This window comes from Globicephala melas, chromosome 14, assembly GCF_963455315.2.
Source record: "Globicephala melas chromosome 14, mGloMel1.2, whole genome shotgun sequence".
In the NCBI taxonomy this organism is placed as follows: Eukaryota; Metazoa; Chordata; class Mammalia; order Artiodactyla; family Delphinidae; genus Globicephala; species Globicephala melas.
Window position 1 is genome coordinate 76,096,948 of NC_083327.1, and position 24,146 is coordinate 76,121,093.

Consider the following 24,146-nt stretch of genomic DNA (forward strand, 5'->3'; position numbering starts at 1 on the left):
CCTCATCTGTGCTTATAGCCCAGGGAAGGTGGTAGCTCTGCGTATGTTTGGAAACATGGTGGTGATGTCATCTACAAAATGTCGACCTAATCACCACAAGCTCCGGAGCACAGCACACGGGACCAATAAAAACCAAAACAAAACAAAACAAAAAACTCAAGTTTTACCTCAGATTGGTGAAAAAGTATCATTCTTTTCTGAACACGTCTCATAGTTGCAAGCATGTGGTTGGTGACACTTACAGCGGGTAATAAATGGTCCTGAAGCTGGAGTTTTCTACATGCGATCTCTCCTCTACAGAAGTAGCCCCTGGACTTAGCCCCACTTGACTGTTCAATTATTAAATCATTCGTGACTTTAAACATTCTTTTTACAATCGACGTTAGCATTCCACATCCACATACAAATATTCATCCTCGAAAAAGAGTAAATCGTTTCTTGGTTTACCTCTATCTGTCATCTCTGATCCAGCCGGCTTGTCTGGGACACAAAGATGATCTAGGTTGCTACTCAATGAAGAAGCGTCATCACTGGATAAAGAGTTCAAAACTCCACTTTCTGATGTGGCGAAGCTGGTTTCCAGGGCCCTGCGACCATTTGCCTCCGAGGGTGCAGGTGAGCAGGCCTGCACAGCGCGTGTCACAGACTGTCCCACGTCTTCAGCGGCAGACGAGCTGTCAACCACGTCCATCCAGGGCTGTCTTTCTCTAGATATGAGAGAAGACAAACTGCTGGGCGTCTTTTTTATGTTTTCCATGGAAGAGAAAGAACGCGACGTTTCATTCAATTTGGGTGAAGACGAAGATGCCCGCTGGGCAGCCTGTTTTTCACAAATAAAAGCAAAAGAGAATAAAATAAATCATGATTAAGTCAGCATTCTCTACTTTTCATTTTCAAGGAAGGTATTCCAGCGTTTCAAAAAGTTGCCAATAATAAAAGAATCAAAAGAAAAAGAGATGGTATTTATACCGGTATGACAGACACTATGATCCCATTTTCCAAAACCAATCTGTATAACTTTGAATCACTACTCTAGGATCTGAAAGATCTCCATGTCATGAATTACCCTACTCTTCAATGCTCTCCAGGTAACTAAAAGACTCCTTTGAGGAATTCATTGGAACACTGAAGGATGCTTTGAGCAAAAAGTAGATTGCAATCTCTCACTGAATTCTTACCAATTGAGCAAAAAATCTTGAGAAAGGTGATTAAGAGAGGGAAAGCAAAAGCTGGAGCCAGACGGGAAGCAAAATAATATTAACTGAGTGGAAGACCAGTGATGTGGGTACAACACATACATTTACACCCTCAAACATTTGTCACAGTTCCTTAGCACATGACCAGTATAAGCTCATAACTGCAGAGTTAAGTGAAATAATGTTAACTCATTCACTCTTCAATAATTTTAAAATATCAATAAACTTTCACCAAAGAAGACGGGAATACATATGCAGTCTCCTCATTCATTAAAGGGAAACCAAAAACTACGAGAAGTGGGTTGATGGTGGGTGTAGGATCTTCTGAAAGCATCTCCTGGCATACAATCCAAGGGTGAATGCCAATCCTTGGCAAAATTTTCACCAGTCCATGGAGAAAACATCAATGCAACATCACCAATGTCCTCTCTGGGGAAGGACTTCATTTACTCTGAGATTTTATCCTTGTTACATTTTGATGTTAAAATATATGCCTTCATTTGGAAAATGGTAATGGTAGCTATTAGTTTTTGTCTTTTGGAGATTTTTTTTAATGTTCTCCATAGCAAAATAAAGATTTGGCAACTATATGTTGTTCCTCCATTTTTAATTTCATTGGTCAATAAAAATCCAAAAAATCTAAACACCAGTGCTCTAGGGGTCACCCTATATCTCCAATGGCAGATAAGATAGAGAAGGCTTTTTCTGGTTCGGTTTCATTATGTCACCCTATGAGATACTCCTGTCAATTTCAAGCATTCAGATCTCCAAGGAAGTGGAGGAACTGGTAGGGAGGAGATTGTTAGAGGGAAGAGGCCAAAGAGCAAAGTAGGCTCCTTTCCCCAAAACCTCAGCATCACTGCAACTAACTCGAGATAGTTGACTTTGTTCCAAATTAATATGTGCCCAAGAATTTTGCAGGTTCTAAGCTCTGAGTTCTGATGGAAAAAGTCAGGAAGTGTCCGATGAGTGCCTAGCTGGCTGCATGCTAGACATGGATTGTCAAATAAGCAATAAATCCACTTTTTAGTAGCATGACACTAAAACATCTAGTTAAGATACTAACTCATCACACACATCTTCTTAAAAATAATATATTTGGCATGACATGAAAACTTTCCTTTCAGGAATGTGTCAAAAATCTTTCAAACCAGCTGCCTTCAATCACCCAGACCACTTAACTAGGAGATCCAGATCTGTAATTCACTAAATAAAATCCTAGCTACCCAGAGGAGGTAACGCACCCCCTACCAAACTGTCCAAATAAATGCCAAGACTTGTTTACTCGTTAGCAGGATCTACGGAATAAATGTTAACAAAAATACCCATTCAGGCCCAGTCCTGACACAGTTCCCTATTGTGAGCTATTTTAGTAAAACTTGGCTTCAGTGGGATCAGCTTCCTTTTCTGAAAAGAGACCAAACACGAGCTTTTCCTGCTTCTCCTGCTGATACTACTGTAATTTGATTATAGCAAAATGGGCTATTTGTGCAAAAACGCTGTTGCTGCAGCACGTTCCGTAGCCTTTTTAAACCTCAAAACTCTGCTTAAAAGACTGAGGAAAGACACATTCAATGAGCATCAGAAATTTCCGGGGAGTGTATTTCTGCTTGTGGTACTCCTCAAACACACAGCCAATGCTTCCAGCCCGCTTTCTCTAGCACCACGTAGCACGTATAAAGTTGGTTTTCAAATGGAGAAAAGAAGAGCGAGGGGCGGAAAAAGGAAAAGAACCAGAGAGAAGAAAAATCAAAATGAGAAAAGGATGGTGTGTACCAGGTCAGAGGGAGTTTTCGTCAGAAGAGAGATTGACACAAATCAAAGGTTACCTGGAGTGCAGTTACAGAGGATCGATAGGGGAATGTGCTTTATAAACCCTGTGGTTTAATAAAGCTAAATCCTGCTTTATTATTTCTACCATCCTCTAGCTACTCATAGCCATAAGTCAAACAGAGAACCTTTAGCTCAGTGCCTCTAGGAACTATCCAAGTAACACACCCAGAAAACTCCCCACTGCAAATCACATGAAGGTAGAAAGGAGCAACAGCCTCTCCTCTCCAGCCCACCCCTGGCTTGGCTCACACAACCCCAACCTTCAAGGGTCAGTTCAAGGGTCACCTCCTCCAGGAAGCCTTCTCCAGTGGCCTCAGGGCGAGGTAGGTATCTTTTCCCCACGCTCCTGGGCTTACTTCTATCCTGGGCTTACTTCTATCACACCAGGTAGAGTATCGTTTTATTTGTCAACTAATACTGTAATTGCTGATGGATCTGTTCCTCTTTTTTGGTGAGTTACTTGAGAGCAGGCTGCTTTTAATCATTTTTGCATCTCCATTTTTTTGCATTTGTGCCTGACCTTAGTAAATTAATAAATTAATAGCTAGTTGGTAATAAATTAATGCTACAAAGACTGGTCTAGGAAACCAGCTATGTGAAGGCAAACAGCCCAGAGCAGTTCAGTCCCTTACTCAGGAGCACCCTGAAGTTCTCTGTGAAGTTGCTATGGATGATTTATCCTAATCCTGGGATCCAGGGGTGACCATTACTGATTGCAATGCAGATACTCCTACAAAGTATTCTCAGAATCTCAAATAAAATTATTTTATTTATTAGACATTAATAATTGTATGTTGTTTCATTTATTTCAGAACATTTGGGCTTCAAATTTTTATTTTTTTAATGAGAAAATGAAAGATATTTTAAAAATCTTAGTTTTAATGAGGAGAGTATGTACATGATTAAATAAAAGAATCAATATTGCTTTTCTCCATTTTCTGTATAAGAGATTTTTATTCATTGAAGAAGCTTAGTTCAAAAGCTGATTAGCTCTAAAATTCTTTTCTCTGAATTGTTTTTAAAACACAAGTTTTAAAGAAAAGAAAAAAGAGTTGAAAATGGCCACCAAAAGCCTGTAATTAGAAAGGAGTGAGTCAGCATAGAAATTTAAGCAGCATTAGTCAAAGTATATAAAAAATAAAAGAAAATACAGGAATAACTTAAGACTAAACAAAATACAACCAAATGAGAAAAAAAGGAAAGTACACAGCTGTTCTTTCCTTCCATTGGCCATATTCATGAAAATAAACTAACCAATTGCTGTTAAGCCCTAGGAGGTACTGTGTTTATAATTCTACCATATGCTAGTAGAAACATTATTCTAAAAACCCGAAGACTTTGTATGGTATACTGCCCCCTCTGTCACTGGCCTTCTGCATGACCTTGGGCAATGAGCTGCAGGCCGTCCATTCCTCACTCCAATCTTTAGTATCCAAGTGGCCTTGCAGAAACCACTTTACTTCCAGGTCCTAGTTTACTGACTTCCTGCCTCTACCATTACCCAACCCCTCCCTACCCTAGTCCATCCACCAAACAATAGCTAGAGCATTTCTAAAGCAGAAAATGCATCATAGTGTTGTCCTGCTGAAAATCCTCCAGCGACTGTCCATCATGAGTAGAATATCCATAGTCATCATTATAGCCAAGACAACCCACATGGACCCCTACCCACCTCTCCAGCAACATCTTCAACCTCCCCTTCCCTCTCCTTTCCAACCGCATGGTCTTGTTTCTGTTCCTTGAGCACGTCTCTGGTTCCTTGTGCCTGAAAAGCTCACTCTGTGGATTTGGGGTTGGCTGACTCCTTCCCATCACTTCGGTCTCAAGTCAAATATCACCTCCTTAGCAGGCTCTTCCCTGACGGTCGTAAGCAAAGCAATATCCTCCCCGACCTCAACCCCAGCCACTCCCTAGAACACTGCCCCAGTTAATGTTTCTTCGTAGCATTTATCAGTACTCAGACTGTTTGAATTACAAATTATTGTGACTTTTCTTCAACTTAGAACTTAAGATGCTCCACGGAAGAGACTGTCCAGCTCAGTTCAGCATCCCCTTCTTTGGAAAACACCTGGCACGTGGTTGACACAGAAAAAAAAAGTTGCCAGTGGTTTGTCTGCCTTAGATTATCAAAAAGAGCAAACGAGAGAACATAAAAGATATTCGTAATAAAAGGTAAGCTTAAGCTTGCGAAGGTTACTTAAGACAGTTCTATTTACTTCTCTGGCACTTGACTTCATTTGTAAAAGACGGGACTTCTATGAGTCGAATGAAGTCATCCTTCTGAAAGCCAAGTGAAATCACTAGACAAGTGTAAAGTAACTTTCTAATTCACACGGGGGAATATTTGTATAGCTACAGATCTGTGGAGGAAGTGACAATCGTCACCCACCCGCCCATTTATCAATCCATTAAATAAATATTTAATTAGGTTCAAATATGTGTTAGACAAGGTCACAGATGTTGCGGGTAAAGAAAAAGATATTGGACACTGCCTCTAACCTTAAGAATTTAATAATTAGATAAATAAACCCGATACACAAAATCTATAATTCAAGGCAGAGGCTAACACCATGAAAAAAGTATCCCAGAAAATGCACTATAGAAATATAAAGAGTTTAGAAGAAGGAAAGATCCTCCTGTCTCAGGGGACCAGGGAAGGTTTAATGAAAGAAGTCACATTTAAACCAGTCTTGAAAGATATTTAGAAGGTGGAATTGGGGTGAGAGTGAATGGTTCCTGTAAATGGTTTTCTGTTCCTGTAAATATAGGTACAGGAACAGAAAAGTCTGGAAAGCTTTGGGGAAATAGGGGACAGTTTATTGGGCTGATGAAAAAGGAGGCTGATGAAAAAGGAGGAGACTGTCATGGCAGTTAGAAGTAAGCCCAAGGGCCTGAAATACCAAGCCAATGAATTGAGGATTAATTTGATAAGCAATGAGGATGCACTGAAAGGTCTTTTGTTGTTGAATCAATTTATCAGAACTGCACATTAGGAAGACTAATTTGGAAGTGGTTTTATTAAGAGGAAAGAGAGATTAGAGACAAAAAAAAAAAAAAGAGGCTGCTATTTCAAAATAGCCTGGGCAAGAGCTAGTGCAAACCCCAACTGGGGCAGGGGCAAACATGGAGGCCCGGGAGAGGTTGCCGACAGCCCCCTGCCTGTGACTGACGGCCAGAAGATGAACCGTTAAAGCAAGAGGCGAAATGTAAAATCTAATTTTAGAAAAATCTTAAAATCAGTTAAGTGCTCAACCATAGAGCTTAAGGAAATGTTTTGCATCTTGAGGACAGAGGGTGAATTTTTCTTTCTACCTTTTCTTTGTAAGTATATGTACTCACTAACAACTTTTCATCCAACTATCTCACTTGAAAGCATTTCTACTATTGTATCATAGTACACGTATTGAAAGAACATGTCTTTTAGTAAACAACTGTGCAAGAGCCATCCTACTAAGATTAAATTTGAATTTCTAAAATTGATTTTACCCCTTTTTGTGTTTAATCTTTGACCTCTGGCCAATGGGCCAGAGTACACAGGGTTTTTTCCCCATCCTTTGGATATAAAGGAGTTGTACTTCTGAAAAAGCATCAAAATATAAGGACTCTCATGTTAAAATAATCTGCATGAGCTGCTTAAAACTGGGATATTTATCTTCTCTCATATCTGATCCACCTGTAGGTCTACCTTCCAACTACGTTCAAAATCCAACCATTCCATTTCTCAACTGTGACCTCATCCCAGTCATCATGCTCACTACACTAGATTACTGCACACTCCCCCTTAGACTTCTTTGCTTCTATACTTTCCCCCTATGCCACAGGGTCTCTCCCCACAGCAGCATGAGTGGCCCTTTTAAAATGGAGATCAGTCACATCACTCTTCTGCTCAAAACTTCCAAAGGCTAAGGAACTCAAAACATCAAAGTCCTTAATGGTCCACAGGCCCCATACATATGGACACAATTATCCTCCAACCTCATTTCCTGCAACTCTCACCTTGGTTCACCCTGTTCCAGCCATACTGGCCTCTTTGCATTGCCATCTATGCACCAAGGAGATCTGGACTCTAACTGCTCCCTTTGCTTGGAAAACACCTTCCCTGAATATCCACCTGGCTGACTCTTATACCACCTTTCAAGAGTTTTGCTCAGATCTCAACTCTCACTCAGGCCTATCCTGGTTCCCCTATTCATTGTCACAAACTGTCCTGACCCCTTCAGCTCCACTTCTTCTACTGACCTAGCAGATAATTTACTTATGTTGATTGTTTATTTTCAGTCTCCCTCAACCAGAAGTTTGGCTACATGAAGAAATGAATCTTTGTTCATTTACTGTTGTGTCCCAAGTACTATTTAGAATAGTAGCTCTCAATAAATATTTGTTAAATGAATGAATAAGCATATAAGCACAGCTCAAGTTATCAGACACTTTTTAAAAATTAAACTTAGGGGGAAAATATTTGTAACAAATTTTTAATGATCTTTGATCTCTTAAATCACTTTATAACATATAAAATTGAGTTGGAAATATAATTGAAGTCAGTTCCTTTTTTGCTCTTTTGTGAATTTCAAGGAATCACAGGTAGTGATTTCCACAAAGGATCTTCCAAAGTGAAACCTACAGAGTTCCATCTGTTTTGAGCCTGTGGAAAAACTCTCCATTTTTAATTTCTCTGTAAATAAATGGATGTTCTTTTCACTATCCATCCTGTGGAGCTTTCTCAAGAAGGAAACACATAAAGAGAAATCTGCTGTTCACTCAAAGGAGACCCTGTAATGTTCTTTATTCTCTGCAGAACGTGGTCCCACCCATTAGAAACAGGTCCGAATTGGTCTGGTGCTGAAGTCTTACTGTTTATCTTTAGAGCAATCAAAATGACTGGACACAGAATTAAACTCTTAGTTCGAGATTTTATAATTTTGAGAGAATTTTCCAGAATAGTATGATCTTATACTTTTGAATTCATCATTCCAAAATGAAAGTTCATTACCCAGAAATTTTTTTAAAAGCAAGAACTTGGGAAAGGTTGGGGTGTCTTTGGTTTTTGTTTTGTTTTGTTTTGTTTTCTCGCCTAGGCTTGTATAGCTCAGTCATGTAGCCTATGCCAGATGGAGCCAAAACAATAAGCTGCTTCATGCTCTGGATAAAAGTTACCACGATTTTTAAAATTTCATCTGTTTAGATAAAAAAGCTTAAATGTTGTTTTAACCAAGTGTCTGGCATGTCTGTTTTTCAGAAACAAGAGAAAACAAAATCTGCCTGGGAAATACGTGAGCGGGAACAACATACTCTGTTTCTAAGGAAAGTAAAATCTAACTGTTCAACATTTATCTATTTCTAATACATTTCTTCAGAAAGAATAATGTTAGCCTTAGTGGTCTTCAAATAAATGCTTAACTTCTTAGGACTTTAAGGAATAACATTTGATTGACGTTTAGAATGACATTCTAAAGAATGCTCCCAATTCAGTCACCTAACCTACTGGTCTCACATCCATCCCTTCATTTATTTGTTTGGAAACAAGCATTCTCTGGGCTCCTACTCTAACATTATGTAAGACTATCATTGTATAATGCAATTGAGCCGTGATCCTTCATCTAAGAAGACAACTTTGTTGCTTTTACTTTCATCCAGTAGAGTTCTAGATGCCTGACAATGTTCTTTGTAATCTGTGATATAGTTTGCCATTATAAAACTGAAAATCACAGTATTTTAGAACAAAACTAAATCATATAAGAGACAGACAAAAATGGAGAGACACAGAGAAACAGAGATGAAGGCAAAAAGAAACTAAACAGAAACACAGGCTTCTCTATTAAACCAGCAAGGCACATCTATTTCATTTTTTCCAAATGCAGAAACTGATTTTAAAAGAAGAGATAGACTACTTCAAGGGAAAACTATATTAAGAGAGGCTATATTGTAAATCTAGTGCAAAAATTGGTCGACGTTTTACCAAAGTTTAATTTTATTTATGTCTTGCTTAACTTTGGCTAATCCTATTTAATAGATTTTTAATAAATATTCATTCAATAACTATTTATTTCTGGTCTCAGCTGCTAGCCAAATAAATTAGAAAAGTGACCACAATTCCCCACTGGCAGCAGATAAAAACAGTAGAAGTCATTATTTAAATGATATTAACACCTTAAACCCAGGAACTGGCAAATAAAGATTGAAAACCTTATCACACAAAACAGAAAATTCTGGCAGAAGAGGTCTGGTAAGTGAAGGAGTTGCAGTAACCTATTAGAACTTATAGTTACTCGGGTCCATGGATGAACGAGTGTCATAGTAGAATGGAAGGAGCATATGCTATAAAGCTAGACAGACCGGGGTTCCCATCTCAGGTGCTCCATTTTCTGGGGGTATGACTAGGCCATTCTACCTCTCTGAACCTCTGTTTCCTAATCCATGAAACGAGATAGTAATATCTATGTCCTCATGACCTGGGAATAGGAAACAATATGTAAGCCAGAAACAAAGACACCAACCACAACGGACGTGATGCGTAAACCTGACACACAGAAATCAAGAGCATCTGTCAACAAAAAGAAACAGAGTTTAAAAAATATAAACGCCATAGACTGGGAAAGAAGATCTGCCTCATTTTTAACTGACAAAGGACTAAGGTACAGATTAATAAAGAAATCCTATAAATCCAAAATAATAGTAGTAAGACAGCTAAAAATGTACAAAAGACTTGAGACGCTTAACAGAACAGAAAATCCAGATATCAAAAAAAACATGAAAAGATGCTTGACCTCATTAGTAATCAGGGAAATGCAGATTAAATAATACTGCATTTCAGGGTTATCTGAGGGAAGTAAATGATTATATATTTAAAGTAGCTATATAAGTGCTGGTATATGGTAGGTATAAAAGCCATAAGTCAACCTCGCCAAAGATCTCTGCTTGACTCTTTCTATATGCCGTCGCTATAACGCCCATGAACATCCAAATATAAAGCAACTCTCCATAGCCTTAACGTCCATTAATAACCTGAACTTACACTGGATGCTTCCAAAGCTTAGACTCAAGCTTGGACTTCTCTCTAGTAAATATACCCAGATTTAACGCACCAACCCCACTCCTGGCTTCCTGCTCTCTTTCTGATTCTAATTTTCTCTTCATGTTATTGCCTTCATCCCCTTTACATTCATTTTACATCGTTAGAGTGCATGCACCTAGGCAAGGTATTTTCAATTCTTTCTGAGAACAAGTAGGATATAAATAAACATTATAAAACAAATCTTTGCAAGCATTGGCCCATTACCTAGAAGTCTTCTGCATTACCATGAACGCTCTGAGCATAATACATCTGTGGGTCACACACAAATGCACCGAATCTGTCATATAAATGGGTTGCTATGGAGAAGGCTCAAAATCAGCGCCCTGAGAACTGCACTTGCTCTTTGGCGAGTACCTTAACTTAGCGTCCTCTAAAAATGTATTAGTCAAGGTAGTTTCTACCCAACTGGAAAGAACGACATCCACACATTTGATCGATGACCAACAGACCAATTACGACGGTACGTACCAAAGGAGAGAGAGTCTCCGCAGAGTAATGAGGGGGTCGTGTCTCGACAGCTATTTCGGGATCTTCCTGTTCACTCTCACTGTAGCATTCTATAACAAAAAGGAAAACGCTGAATGTTTCAGCACTGTCATCACTTATTCCATAATGCATGAGCAGAGGTTCTTCTCCATCTGGCTATTGCATTTCCAACCCAATTCAGAAAGCACTTATCTAGTGAGCTACCTGATACATAAGACTTTCCCTCTGTGAGGGTTTCTGCCCTCAAAGAGTGTCCAATAAGCAGAAAGACGACTAACCATAGCTCAGGGAAAATGAAACTAATTCCTCAAAAGAGGTGTGAGTCATACACTAAGGGAGCACAAGATCAGTAGTGATTAATTTTGAGCATAGGAATCTTAATGAGCTGAAAATGGCAGGATAAGTAAACCATCAATGGTGCACACAGAGTAATGGGAGTACCAGGCTGAGGACACAGACTGAGCCAAGTATTCAGAGTCCCCTACGGGACAGGGTGGAAAACAAAGCTGAAAGGTTGCTTGAGGCCATATCATAGAAGGCCTTACATACCAGGAAAAGGAGAAGGGTTTTGTGTAGTTACTTATTGCTCACAATCTATAAATATACTTCACATATATAATGGGTGCTTATTTTATGGAAAAGAAGACCAAGGAGATGATTAGGACACTGGTTTCACAGTATTGCATTACACTTCTTTATTGTTTTAAATCAAGTTGCCACTTTTTCATTTCTAAATTTAAGATTTTATGATTTTGTTCTCCAAAGATATAACTCCCTACTTCCAATTTCCAAGTTTTATGTGGTCTGAGCATTTCAGAAATAGTGTCAGCTCTGTGACCCTGGCACCTAAATCCTCTTTCTTCTCAATATTAAGGAGTAACTTCATCATTAAGAAGAATTAGACTCTTGTAGCTTTTGAACCCTGAAAGCTACAGACTGAGCTAAAAATACGGCTTCTGTCCCAATCTGACATTCAGGCTCCTGGTACAAACTTAGGGTAATTAGTCTCAGCACACACCTGGTGGAAATACTAAAATATCAGAGAGGAAACAGTGGGCTGAAAGTTATCTGTCTCGAACATGACGAGATCATGTCTATGAGTAAGAATTCAGTATGTGGGGCAATAAAACATTTGCATTGGCAATTGGTTGAGATCCCAGTGAAGCCTACAGCTGCTAATGTGTGGGTGAAGTGTGAAAAGCGTTCTTAGCCAGCATGGGAAGCTCTATTCCATGTTGGTGAGCCTGTGTGTCTATGTCTGTCTATACATATTTTCAGATAATTTTAAATAACAAAGTATGGTTCATTAGAACAAGACTACATAGAACATGACATTGTATTTTCACCCTATTCTAATATTCTTGCTAAATTTTCAGAAATTGAAAATAGAACATACCTTCATCCTTTGTAGTGGATTCAAGATGGATTATAGCTAATCCAAATTTGTTTAACCACCTAAAATTCAAATAGAAAATAAATGTTTGACAGAGACACTGGTTCCCAACATATTCACCTTTATGCTAGACCCTAAAGGAAGGTCTTGTACCAGACTTTATAACAAAATTAAGTCATAGTGCTATCGTCAGTCTAAACATTTCTAGAAACAGCCTAAGTTTGTGGTATGGAAACCTAAGACCTCTGGTTTCACAATACTGTCCGTACTTAGGGCATTCTTTGCCAGATAAGAAATGAGGTGGCCCATTATACAGCCAGTTAAAGTGGGCAACTACATTAGATATTCTAAATATACGAATAAATATACGTTTTGTAATTGTGTATTTGAAATTCTTGTCAACCATCAAAATGAATTTCTTAACTTGACCTTTAAAGTTCTATCTCTTTAATTCTTAAAATGTAAGCTTATTTCACACACACACACAAAATGAAGATGATCTATTTTTAAACCACAATCTTTATATTAATCAGTAAAAAGATCTGGCCAGAGCTTCACAGTTATTCCTAAGCTGGGGAAAATTTCAATTTCTTGAAAAATTTTATGTAAGGTAAAAATTGACAATGTCTCATCTTCCATTGATTTACCATTTATTGGCAATGAATTTCAACTACCCATCAATAATGAAAAAAGAACTAGACAAACCTTAAGGAACACAAACTTGGCTTATGACTTCAGGCCACTGTAGTTCCTTTTCAAGGGTTCAATTAGAAACTTATTTAAATACACAAAAGACACAAAATGTATCTATTTCATATGTTCCTAGCTATATAACCTTCTATTTAAAGGGAAAATATCATTTTGGGGTAGAGATAATCTAAGTGATTTATTTCCCACTTCTTTCCAGTTTTCTTTATTTTTAAAAAATATCCCATAATGTGTATTCATCTTGTTTTGAAACATAAGTAGCCTAAGTCAATCAATATCAACAAAATGATAATAATAATGCTATGCATTTATTGATTCACCTATATGGTTTATTTTTTCTAGTCCTGTAATTCCTGCTAAATTACCCAGCTACACCCCACCATAGCACAAATATTGCACATTCCCAAGTCTGCAATTGTCAACAAATTAGGAACCCTTACCCAACCCTCATTCTGCCATTGTCTTGCTGTACTGATTATTTTTTAACAGGAAATATGTAATAAATTTTATTTTAAAAAATAAATAAAATAGAACTGCCTACAAGACAGAAGATGAGCTCCAGCCTCATTTAGAAAGTCCCCTTTTGCACCATGATAAACATGAGTCTCTTGGGCCACTTAAAACTGGACCAATACCTGGGCCCAGATCATGCCATAGGAACTGAAAAATGCTCATCAAGACTCAGTAGAAAAACAAACAAAACTAAGAAACAGAAAATGACCAAAAAAGTACAAATGGTTAATAAATATATGGGAAAATTCTCAGGCTCAGTAGTATTTTGGGAAATGCACAGGAAAATATTTTCCACCACTAGATTGGCAAAAATTTTAAATATTGCTGATTTCTATTAGATTTTAGGAAAAACATTCTCATCCCTTGTTGAGTCGACCATGAAAAACTGGAACAGCCAATATTAAGCAGGTAATTTGATGATACTATTCAAAACATAAATTTTCATCCCCTTCGCCCAATAATCCTAGTTATAAATATCTATCCTACAAAACACACCTCATGTACATAAATAAATGTGGAAGAATATTAATTCAATAAGGCTTGCAAAGGCAAAAAGAAAAAACTGATACAATATAATTGTCCATTAACAGGAAAACGGATAAAGTATGGTACCAATTCCAAAAGTACCATGTTATTAAGAAGCTAATAAAAAGACTGAGATGGGGTGGGGGGCCTTGTAATGGCCTGGAAAAATCCTAACATACTATTAAGTGAAAAAAGCAAGTACAAAACAAAGTGTTTATCCTGATTCAATGTGCTTCTAAAACTATATATTTGCATATGTATTATACAAGACTTGGTGTGCAAAGAAAAGCCTCAGAAAGGACACAGTCATATTGTGAAAAGTGGCTTTATCTTAGGGAAAGAAGTAGAACGGGAAGGTAAAGTTGGGGGAATGGGAAGGTTTTCACTTTACATACTTCTGTATTACATGATTCTTTACAAGAAGATGTTCTATGCATTACTCAACTAAAAGAAACACTTAAAAGTACATTTTTAAAAACTGATCAGGCAAAGCACCATGAATTTAATGGCTCACTAATTCCTAGTTTATTCCTGATTTCATAATTGTATAAGCTGACCTGCCCGCAAAACAATCATCTCAAAGTGAAATAGACAAACTTCTTTTTTTAACATAACAAGACAAAAAAATAGATGAATTGAGAATGCCTGAAATAAGAAAAGACGTTTCTAAGTTCCTTTCCAGATATAGCAGAAGAGTATTGAACAGTAAAACAGATTCTTCTCAGCCCTTACCCAAAACTCATATACCTTTAATTGCCACCATCAGTTACCTGCTAGGAAAAACTAGTGATTGTTCAGAATCTTGTTTGTTTTCTTTCTAGAACCCACGGGATTGGAGTACCTCCTTTGCTAAGCACTTTTTTTAAAAAACATCCAGGCAGTAGCAAACTTTCTATTTGTGTCTAAATAGATGGATACACAAAAAGACATATTTACATAAAAGAAGATGACAGATGTTTCCTGGGAGTTTGTTGTATGTTAACTGGATGAGAATGTGTGTGTTGAAGAAGCACAAGTGTTAAGAAACTGATGTACAAAATGACATTTTTCCCACAAACACCGTCTGAGAAAGGCAGCTAACAACAGTCTTTGTTTAGAAACCAACCCTTTCATTACCTTTAATTACTCACCCCTATACTTGTAAATTGAGGGTCCCTGCAGAACACACAGTGCTTCTATTAAACTTAACTACCTTTTCCTTCATCATCACTGAGAGAAACGTCACCACCCAAAAAGGCAGTTTCCCAAGGAGGCGAAATTCTGAAACAGGATCCATCTCTCCAGATACCACTCCCTCCTTCCCTAGCGCCTCTGCATCTCACTAAGAAATACCCAGATGCACTCCGTCCTAGCTTAAACAGACCTCATCAGTAAGAAAGGAAGCTCTTCAGGGGCTACTGCAGAACAAAGCTTTAGGGCTTCCCTGGTGGCACAGTGGTTCAGAACCTTCGAGCCCTGGTCTGGGAGAATCCCACATGCTGCAGAGCAACTAGGCCCGTGAGCCACAACTACTGAGCCTGCACGACTGGAGCCTGTGTTCCGCAACGAGAGGCCGCAATAGTAAGAGGCCCGCGCACAGCGATGAAGAGCGGCCCCCGCTTGCCGCAACTAGAGAAAGCCCACACACAGAAACGAAGACCCAACACAGACAAAAATAAAAATTAATTAAAAAAAAAAAAAAAAAAAAGCTTTAACCCCCCTCCCCCGCAGCGCCTACTCTTGTGGAGGAAGTTAACTTTCGGGATTCTGCATTGTTGGCTATTAGAAAAACCATCTTCAGAATAATAAAGCTTAATAATGACATTATAAATGAAAAATTATGATACATTAATTGTGATACATTCAGGCACAGACAAAATGGGCCATTTATTTATGAGTAGCCAGACGGACAATTTTTGAGTATAAAGGTCACTGAGAGATTCAAATATATGGGTCATGACACCTCACATTCAAATTTCAATTTTACATCTTGTTTGTAAGCTGGAAAGATAAACAAATACTAAAATAATTTCAAGTAAAATTAACAGATCTTCACAGCACAGATAGGCCATGAGATCTTGGCTTTCATAACTATAAAAGGCTTTGGTTTAACGTCAAATAGGCAGAGTGTGTAGATAATAATCATGCAACTGTACTTGCCATTAGATAGAGCTCTGCAAAGGGAGTATGTTGAAAAGTGAAGATAAATGGACCAGAAATGTAAACAAAAACTGGAGGACTGGGTGGGCAGGGAGCTAAATAACTGATGTGTGATTTAGAAAGCACATCTGCCTGAAATAGAGCTGACTCAGATAATCTTGTAAGGGTCTCACACTTTTACTGGCTTAAAATGTGTTTCACTGTGTAGGTAGAGAAATTCTCTCGGTAACAAAACCCTTCGCAGTCATTGTTTTTCTGGTAAACTCAGTCTTACTCTGCCCTTGTTGGAGAGAACAGAACGACTTTGAAAGAACCAGTCACAGGATGAATGGGAAGGATGTGGACCGGAAGAAAGCTGGAGATACAAGAAGCTGTTTGGGAGAAGCCAGGCACCAAGGGAACCTATGGGGGTGGGGAGAGGTTGCTGACGGGCAGCCCTGTTTCACCACCATTAAAGCTTAGAAAGGGCCACTTGGGATTGATGGATGGCTCGGCTCCGGACTGACACTCACTACTATATGATTCCAAGGACCGCTGGGCAAGACATTAAGCTTTCCACACACCTAGACCTTGCTAGTCAATAGGATTTAGCGTTACCAACGCAAATAAAAAGAGAAATAAAGAGCTTTGACTGTGAAGTTTTTATCTCCTCCTTTTGTGTATCTGCTCTTATTTTTCTCAGATGCTTGAGAAAGCTGGTGGGGGGGGAGTTAAAAGTCAAAAAGTCAAGAAACTTCTTTCCTTGTCCAAGTAAATTAAAGACTTGTTTGGAAGACGCCGTTGTCAGTACCTTGCTTTGTCATTTCTAACGCAGGGTTCTCTAACTTTCTCTGGTAAAGAGCAATTCCGCCCTCATCTAAAGGTTTGTGGTGGCGAGATAAACGCAGGGAACAAATGAGAATGCTTCTAGGGAGAAAAGGCTTCCCTGGGGATATGGTGTAAGGCATTCTGTGTGTGTGTGTGTACTCCTGCTCATACATGTTTAGTAAAAAGCAGCTTTTTTTTCCTTTACATTTCTAAAGCAAGAGGCCAAAGAGAAATTACAGAGAACAGATAGATAAGAAAATCATTACGTCTAAATAAAGTAATATGAGGGGTGGGATAAGGAGGATGGGAGGGAGGCTCAGGAGGGAGGGGATATGGGGACACGTGTGTGCACATGGCTGATTCGCTTTGCTGTACAACAGACACTAACACGGTATTGTGATGCAATTATACTCCAATAAAGATCTATTAAAAGATAAACTGATTAATTAATAGATATAAATATATAATTAAATATAAAAATATAAATAGATTAAACGATAAGCTCTGTGAATGGAGGGATGATGTCCATATTTTTCAGGTCTAGTGCCTGGGATCTGCTGCAAGGAAGCGCATAATAGTTATTCCCTACATATACATTTTTTTTCATACATATATTTTTAATTAATTAAGTGAAAGTAATAAGAAACACTGAATTCTGAGACTAGGACTTAAATAGAATGCCCTCTGGTGCCTCAAGCACCTTAAATATATAGAGCCTCATCCAAGTAAGAGCCACTGCGATCACACCGCAATCTAAACCAGCAGGGGATGTCGCAAGACGAGTAACACTCTACCAGTATATTCCACTTACTTAAACTGAGCAAACAGGAAATGGAGTTAGGGATATGTATTTATATTAGAGGTACTCTAAACAAAGATGTTTTGCAAAATTTGGGGACAGAACATGGAGAGATGATAACCATGAATCATGATAATCACACAGCAACTATGAAATGCTGCAGATATTTTTCGTGTAGAATTCTGAAAGCTGTGAGATCGGTTACACCATTCTTTCGAGGCTTTCTCCCTGTGATGCTGATTCTCATATTAACATTTTCTTATAATGTCTTCTATTCCTTTCTCAACTTAGTGGTTCCCTCAGAAGAATCTTATTACTTCTTCCTAAAATAGCCGTTTTGATCTGTGTAGCTCTCCAAAATGCTTCTAAATACTAGAAAAGAAAGCGAGAAGACTTTATAACTGCTAAGGAGATTAATCCTTAAAGCAGCAGAAATAAAAAAATCATAATTGATATGCACATGTGCTTAAAATTCAGACACCTGACCAAAGTAATCTATTCCCATAAAGATTGGATTTACTGATGTTTCTCTACTTACAGGTTCATTTCCTGCACATTCTCAGCTGCAAAATAAAAGGTCTTGATCTGTGGGTGGCTGATCTTAAAAGCACTTGAAGGGGGAAAAGCACAGACACATAAGAAATTAGAAGTCAGTGTAGTCAACAATGTAGTCGAAAGTAAAACAGTCAAATGTAAGTATGGTAAGTTCATCTGCTTTCTTTGTTAATTTACAAAAACAAAAGTTTTAGTTACGTTAAATACCCATTGTCTAATCTCTATTTTATGTAGAGAGCAGAGGGGTAATTCATCATGTCAGGACATCCAGACCAGGACTGAGTCATGGCTGATCAATAGTTTCTATTTAAAACATATGGATATATTCTTTTATTTTCATTTGCTGTTTTGCTATAAATAGACAATAAATTAAAATATAAAGTGATAGATGTATCACTTCAAAATACTCAGATCAATTCCTTCAAACAAAGTATTCATTCAAATTCAATCAAGCATATACAATAATTGTATTTACAGAAAAACAATCAAGTATAAAACTTCTACACTGTGAAAACACATCAAAAACTTTATCCAAGCTATTCTCTATTAGTAAAGGAAAAATATAAGGCAGATTTTTCGTTTAAAAGAAAAGTATAGAACATTGAAGATAACAAAGTATTTCCCTTTTACCATTTAGACAGGAAGTCCTGCTGTATGGGCCAGAGATTTTGTAAATGACCAGTGTGGTCAAAACCACAACCTCGTGTATCACTAAAGATAGGAAGCTATATCAGAATGGCAAAGACCTAAAGCCAACACCAGTTTATTCATTAAAAATAAACTAATCAATTGCTGTCACTAGGAACACAGGTCAATAGGGAACTGCCCCACTCTAATAAAACAGGAAAAGATGTCAAAAGCAGAATAAAGAATAAGTGAAAGGTGAAGAGGGCACATATGCAAAATGCAGCTGGATCCTATCATGGGAAGAGCACTTAACTGGGAGTCTGGCTAGCTGGTCTAGAGTCATGGGCTGGTGACTCTTGGCTCCTGTCCGCTCTCAAACCTTTTGGACTTCCGTTATATCAGGGGGCTAATCCCCAAGTCTAAGACATCTCAGAGAATTCAATTTCAAGGATGTTACTGACAATTTCATGAACTAAGAAAAAGAAACTGGTTTGGTATCATATCTGCAGCTCTGGTGACTCCTATGTAGTCATTCTCTTTACAAGGACACAGCCTTGACATCTCGTCACCCTGCCAGTCCTGGATGGCAGCTTGCTTTTCACTGGATCACAGACACCATCATTAACAGCACGCCCTGCTAGGGCTCCGTGGGGTTTTAAAATCCATCTGCTCCACAAAATGAAATTCCAGAAGACAAGAGGTTAAAAGCTTCTATTATTGTTTGGGGTTCCAACCCATAAAGTCAAAATTCTCAGACATTTGAATGTCACCATCATTAACTTCCACATCACCTTATCACCTGAGGAACATTATAAAGAGATGTTATCCTGGCTCCATATTTTGTGGAAAATGATAGACAACTTACTGCTTTTTCTTGCATTCAGATGCTCTCTCTACAGTGAAATCAGGCAGGTTGATAAATCCATCAGCTTTCTCTGCCTGAAACAAATACATACACTAATATGAATAAAAGTGTCCATCTTAGCAGTTCACTTATTGGGATCATATATGTTGAATAGAGATAGAGTAAGTGAAATGGAGGTGTGTCAAAAGATACCCCTCTGGGCTTCCCTGGTGGCACAGTGGTTGAGAGTCTGCCTGCTGATGCAGGGGACACGGGTTCGTGCCCCGGTCCGGGAAGATCCCACATGCCGCGGAGCGGCTGGGCCCGTGAGCCATGGCCGCTGAGCCTGCGCGTCCGGAGCCTGTGCTCCAAAGCAGGAGAGGCCACAGCAGTAAGAGGCCCGCGTACCACGAAAAAAAAAAAAAAAGATACCCCTCTGAATCAGCACTGGACTTATCCTAGATATATATTTTTAAGAGGAATTAATATTCTTCTGATAAATCATCCAGAATCTTTCCCTGAGAAGTAACATGGCACAGTTTAGGGACAGCCAATGTGTGGCACAAGTAGGACCTGCCCGACCCCTTTTTGTCTTCCTAGAAAACATCAGAGCTCACCTATCAGAGCTCCACTTCCTGCTATCCTCAGCATCTTTCTCATCCTACTTCTCTCACAAGCCACAGGCACATAAGAAGAAACCTAATTAGCTATTATATGGTGAGCAGAGGCCTGACTTTGGAGTCAGTAAATTGAGGTTCATATCATGGATCTACCACCTACTGGTTGTAATAGGACTTAAGTGAGCTCAGACAAATAAAACACTTAACAGATACTGAACAAACATTTTTTCCTCTCCCAAGTCTTTAGGAAGTTCCTTGGGGGTTAAATCACAGAGCCATGTCTTGGAAAATCTCAGTTCCATAATCAATTCCCAGGAGTTTTTTCTATAAAGGAAAGACAGCAGAGGAAAATGACACTTTTAAGGATGTAGAATGAATGCCACTTTAAAACACCAAGAATTTTACAAGAAATGTAATCATTGTTCCACTTAATGTTCCATTAAGACATTCTAAAAATGTCTTAATCTTTACTTTATGAATAAAATTTAACTGAACCATAGGAGGCTAGACTGCTTATCATAGACAGAGCTCAAATCTTCCATCTACACTGGTGTCTCTGATGGAGAATTACAATCCACAAGATTAAACATAAAAGAGTCAGTTATTGGGAGATGAGTAAAAATGGGTTTTAAAAATACAATCTTAATTTTTAGAGTCAGCTAGCTATGAAATCAGCACCATGGGGGCTCTTCATCTGTGTTTCTTTCCCTTATCACCAAATAGGGTGCAACTTGCACTCTTTCTTTAGAAATATTAAACTGTGAAACTTCCAACCTTAGCCCTGTCCTGTCTTCTCTCTCCTGCATGAGTCAACTTATCCAAACTCTTCACCTGAAGTGCTTTCTTCTTATGAAACTCAGAACTCAATTCGAAAGGGCACTTCCTTCTTTAAAAATTATACATGTTTTTTTCACTCAACTTATCTCTCTTTTGATGTGTTATTTAATTACTGAATGGTGGTTTCACCAATCCTATCTCAAAGAGAATGTAAAGAACTTGAAAAGAGACTGGGTACGTTAACTTTTTCTACAATGCACAATGCTCCTTGTGAACTCTCAGTTAGCATTATACAAAAGTATAGTGTTTAGGGCTTCCCTGGTGGCGCAGTGGTTGGGAGTCCACCTGCTGACGCAGGGGACACGGGTTCATTCCCCGGTCTGGGAGGATCCCACATGCCGCGGAGCGGCTGTGCCCGTGAGCCATGGCCGCTGAGCCTACGCTCCGCAACGGGAGAGGCTGCAACAGTGAGAGGCCCACGTACTGCAAAAAAAAAAAAAAAAAGTATAGTGTTTAAAATTTATTTTATTGAAGTATGGTTGATTTACAATGTTGTGTTGATTTCTGCTCTAGAGCAAAGTGATTCAGTTATACATATATATTGATATCCTCTTTTTCACATGCTTTTCCATTACTGTTTATCCCAGGATATTGAATCTAGTTCCCTGTGCTCTACAGTAGGATCTTGTTATTCTACAGATAATAGTTTGCATCTGCCAATCCCAAACTCCCAAGCCATCCCTCCCCCACCCACACTAAAAGTATAGTTTTAAAAAACGATGTTAGGCTCCAGCAGTTTCTCTTTTAGATATATACTCAAAAGAAGTGAAAACAGGTACTCAAATAAATACATGTACATGCGTGTTCATAGCAGTATTATTCACAATAGTCAAAAGGTGGAAACAGTCCAAGTGCCCATCAACAGAGGAACAGATAAATAAATGGTGGTCTATCCATACAATGGAGTGTTATTCAGCCATAAAAACAAATGAAGTACTGATACATACTGTAATGTGGAGGAACCTCGAGAACATTATGCAAAGGGAAAGAAGCTAGACACAAACCATCACATACTGCATGCTTCATTTACAGGAAATATCCAGAATAGGTAAATTTATAGACAGAACACAGATTAGTGGCTGCCAGGGGCTGGGGTGGGGGTAGGGAATAGGGAGCCACTGCTTAAAGGGTATGGGTTTTCCTTTGGGTGGATGAAAATGCTTTGGAACTAGACAGAGATAGTGGTTGCACAATACTGTGAGTGTACTAAATACCACTGAATTGTTCATTAAGGAATGGACAATCTCATGTAAATTTCACCTTGATTAAAACAACCCTATGATAGGCTAGGGTATTTTAGTGTAAATTCCTGTAATTATTTTAGAAAGAATAAAACAATTTATATTCACCATTTGTTTCTACTTCCTCCCCTCATTCATTTCTATGCCCACAATTCCACAGAAGGGGTAGTTACCATGAACCCCAGTGATTTTCACGTTGCTAAATCCCACTACCCTCTTTAGCCCTCATTTAATTGAAGTCTAGAAACGGACACTCCAGCCCACTTCCTCCCTCTTGAAATGCCTCTTAACAACACATTCCTGCTTCCCCCTTTCTCCTCTAACTACTCCTTGCTTTCTTTCACAGGGTCTTCTTCCCCCTGTCTGTTTCTTAAATGTCAGTATTTCCCAGATTTCTAACCACAGACCTACTCTCTTCTCATTCCAGTACTCTCCACAGGGATCATACACACACCCATGACTGCATGTATAACCATTGTACACACATATCCAAAACCTATACTTCAAACTCGTTTCAATCCTGGTGCTTCTGTCCCAAGATACAACTGCCTAGTGTACCTATTCAATGGGTGTTCCACAGACCCCATATTTGTGCCCCCCCATCCCAAATTCATATGTTGAAGCCCTAAACCCTAAAGTGATGGTATTTGGAGGTGGGACCGTTGGGAGGTAATTAGGTTTATTAATTTATTTTATTTTTGCTGTGTTGGGTCTTCGTTTCTGTGTCAAGGCTTTCTCTAGTTGTGGCAAGTGAGGGCCACTCTTCATCGCGGTGCGGAGACCTCTCACTGTCGTGGCCTCTCGTTGCGGAGCACAGGCTCCAGACACGCAGGCTCAGTAGTTGTGGCTCACGAACCCAGTTGCTCCGCAGCATGTGGGATCCTCCCAGACCAGGGCTCGAACCCATGTCCCCTGCATTAGCAGGCAGATTCTCAACCACTGCGCCACCAGGGAAGCCCGGTAATTAGGTTTAGATGAAGTCATAAGGGTGAAGCCCTTACTAATCCTACGATGGGATTAGTGCCTTTATAAGAAGAGGAAGAGACCAGTGGTTCCCCCTCTTCTCCCTACTCCTCCTCCATCTAAGGATATGGCAAGAAAGCAGCTGTCTGCCAACCAGAATGAAGCCCCTCAGCAGACATGGAATCTGCCAGAACTTGATCTTGGACATCCCAGCCTCCAGAACTGGGAGGAACAAATAGTTGTTGTTGGAGGCACCCAGACTATGGTATTTTGTTATGTGACAGCACAAACTAAGACTCTCCCCAAGAGTGGAAAATCCACAACCAAACTCATCATTTTACTCCATGAAATGCCTGTTCCTCTTTCTCCTGTGTTCTCCTCTTCAGTGAAAGATACCACTTTCTATCCAGTTGTCCAAAAAAAAAAAAAAAAAAAAAGGAAATATGGAAGACACCCTTGATGCTTCAATCTCCTTCTCAGCTTCTGTGCAAATAACCACTAAGTTGTATGATTGCTGCATCTGCCACAGCTCTTTAATGCATCCCTTATCCACCACCTCCTTCAGACCACCATTAACTTTCACCTGAATTACTGCAAAAGTCTTCTAAACCATTATCCCTTTCTCTAGTTCTGTCCTTTCCTCTGATTTAGTGTCCAAATCACAGTCACAGCAAATCTTCACTCCATGAACTTCTTCTTTCATTAAAATCCTGTACGGTTTCCAATTGCTCTTAGACCAAGTCTAAGAGGCTTAGCAGAGTATAAAAGGTGCTTCATGATCAAGCCCTGCTTAATAATACAATTTCATTTCCTCCAGGGTCCCTACCCCTTATTCAACCAAAATAAACAAAAAAATTAAAACACAGAGAATAATACTTCCATTGAGCTGAATTACAATTAGCACCCAATTTATAGCATTATTAGTCTCTAGACAATTTTTTTTCAGTACAAGAAGCCCATATTAAATGATAACAACACAAAAGTCAAT

The 24,146-nt window shown here is 38.8% G+C and overlaps 2 protein-coding genes across 6 annotated transcripts in view; one reads left to right on the forward strand and one right to left on the reverse strand.

The window, feature by feature from the left end:
- OPRM1 (opioid receptor mu 1) overlaps nt 1-24,146 on the forward strand; it is a 158,354-nt gene that overhangs the window by 107,787 nt on the left and 26,421 nt on the right. The window lies entirely within an intron of this gene.
- IPCEF1 (interaction protein for cytohesin exchange factors 1) overlaps nt 1-24,146 on the reverse strand; it is a 182,521-nt gene that overhangs the window by 31,210 nt on the left and 127,165 nt on the right. For all 5 annotated transcript variants that reach the window (XM_060283841.1, XM_060283840.1, XM_060283839.1 and 2 more), the window contains 5 exons: nt 19,519-19,592; nt 18,010-18,081; nt 11,984-12,042; nt 10,570-10,658; nt 448-820 (listed from right to left, as the gene is read on the reverse strand). In XM_060283841.1, the coding sequence (XP_060139824.1) occupies nt 448-820; nt 10,570-10,658; nt 11,984-12,042; nt 18,010-18,081; nt 19,519-19,592 (667 nt within the window). The remainder of the gene's footprint in view (nt 1-447; nt 821-10,569; nt 10,659-11,983; nt 12,043-18,009; nt 18,082-19,518; nt 19,593-24,146) is intronic.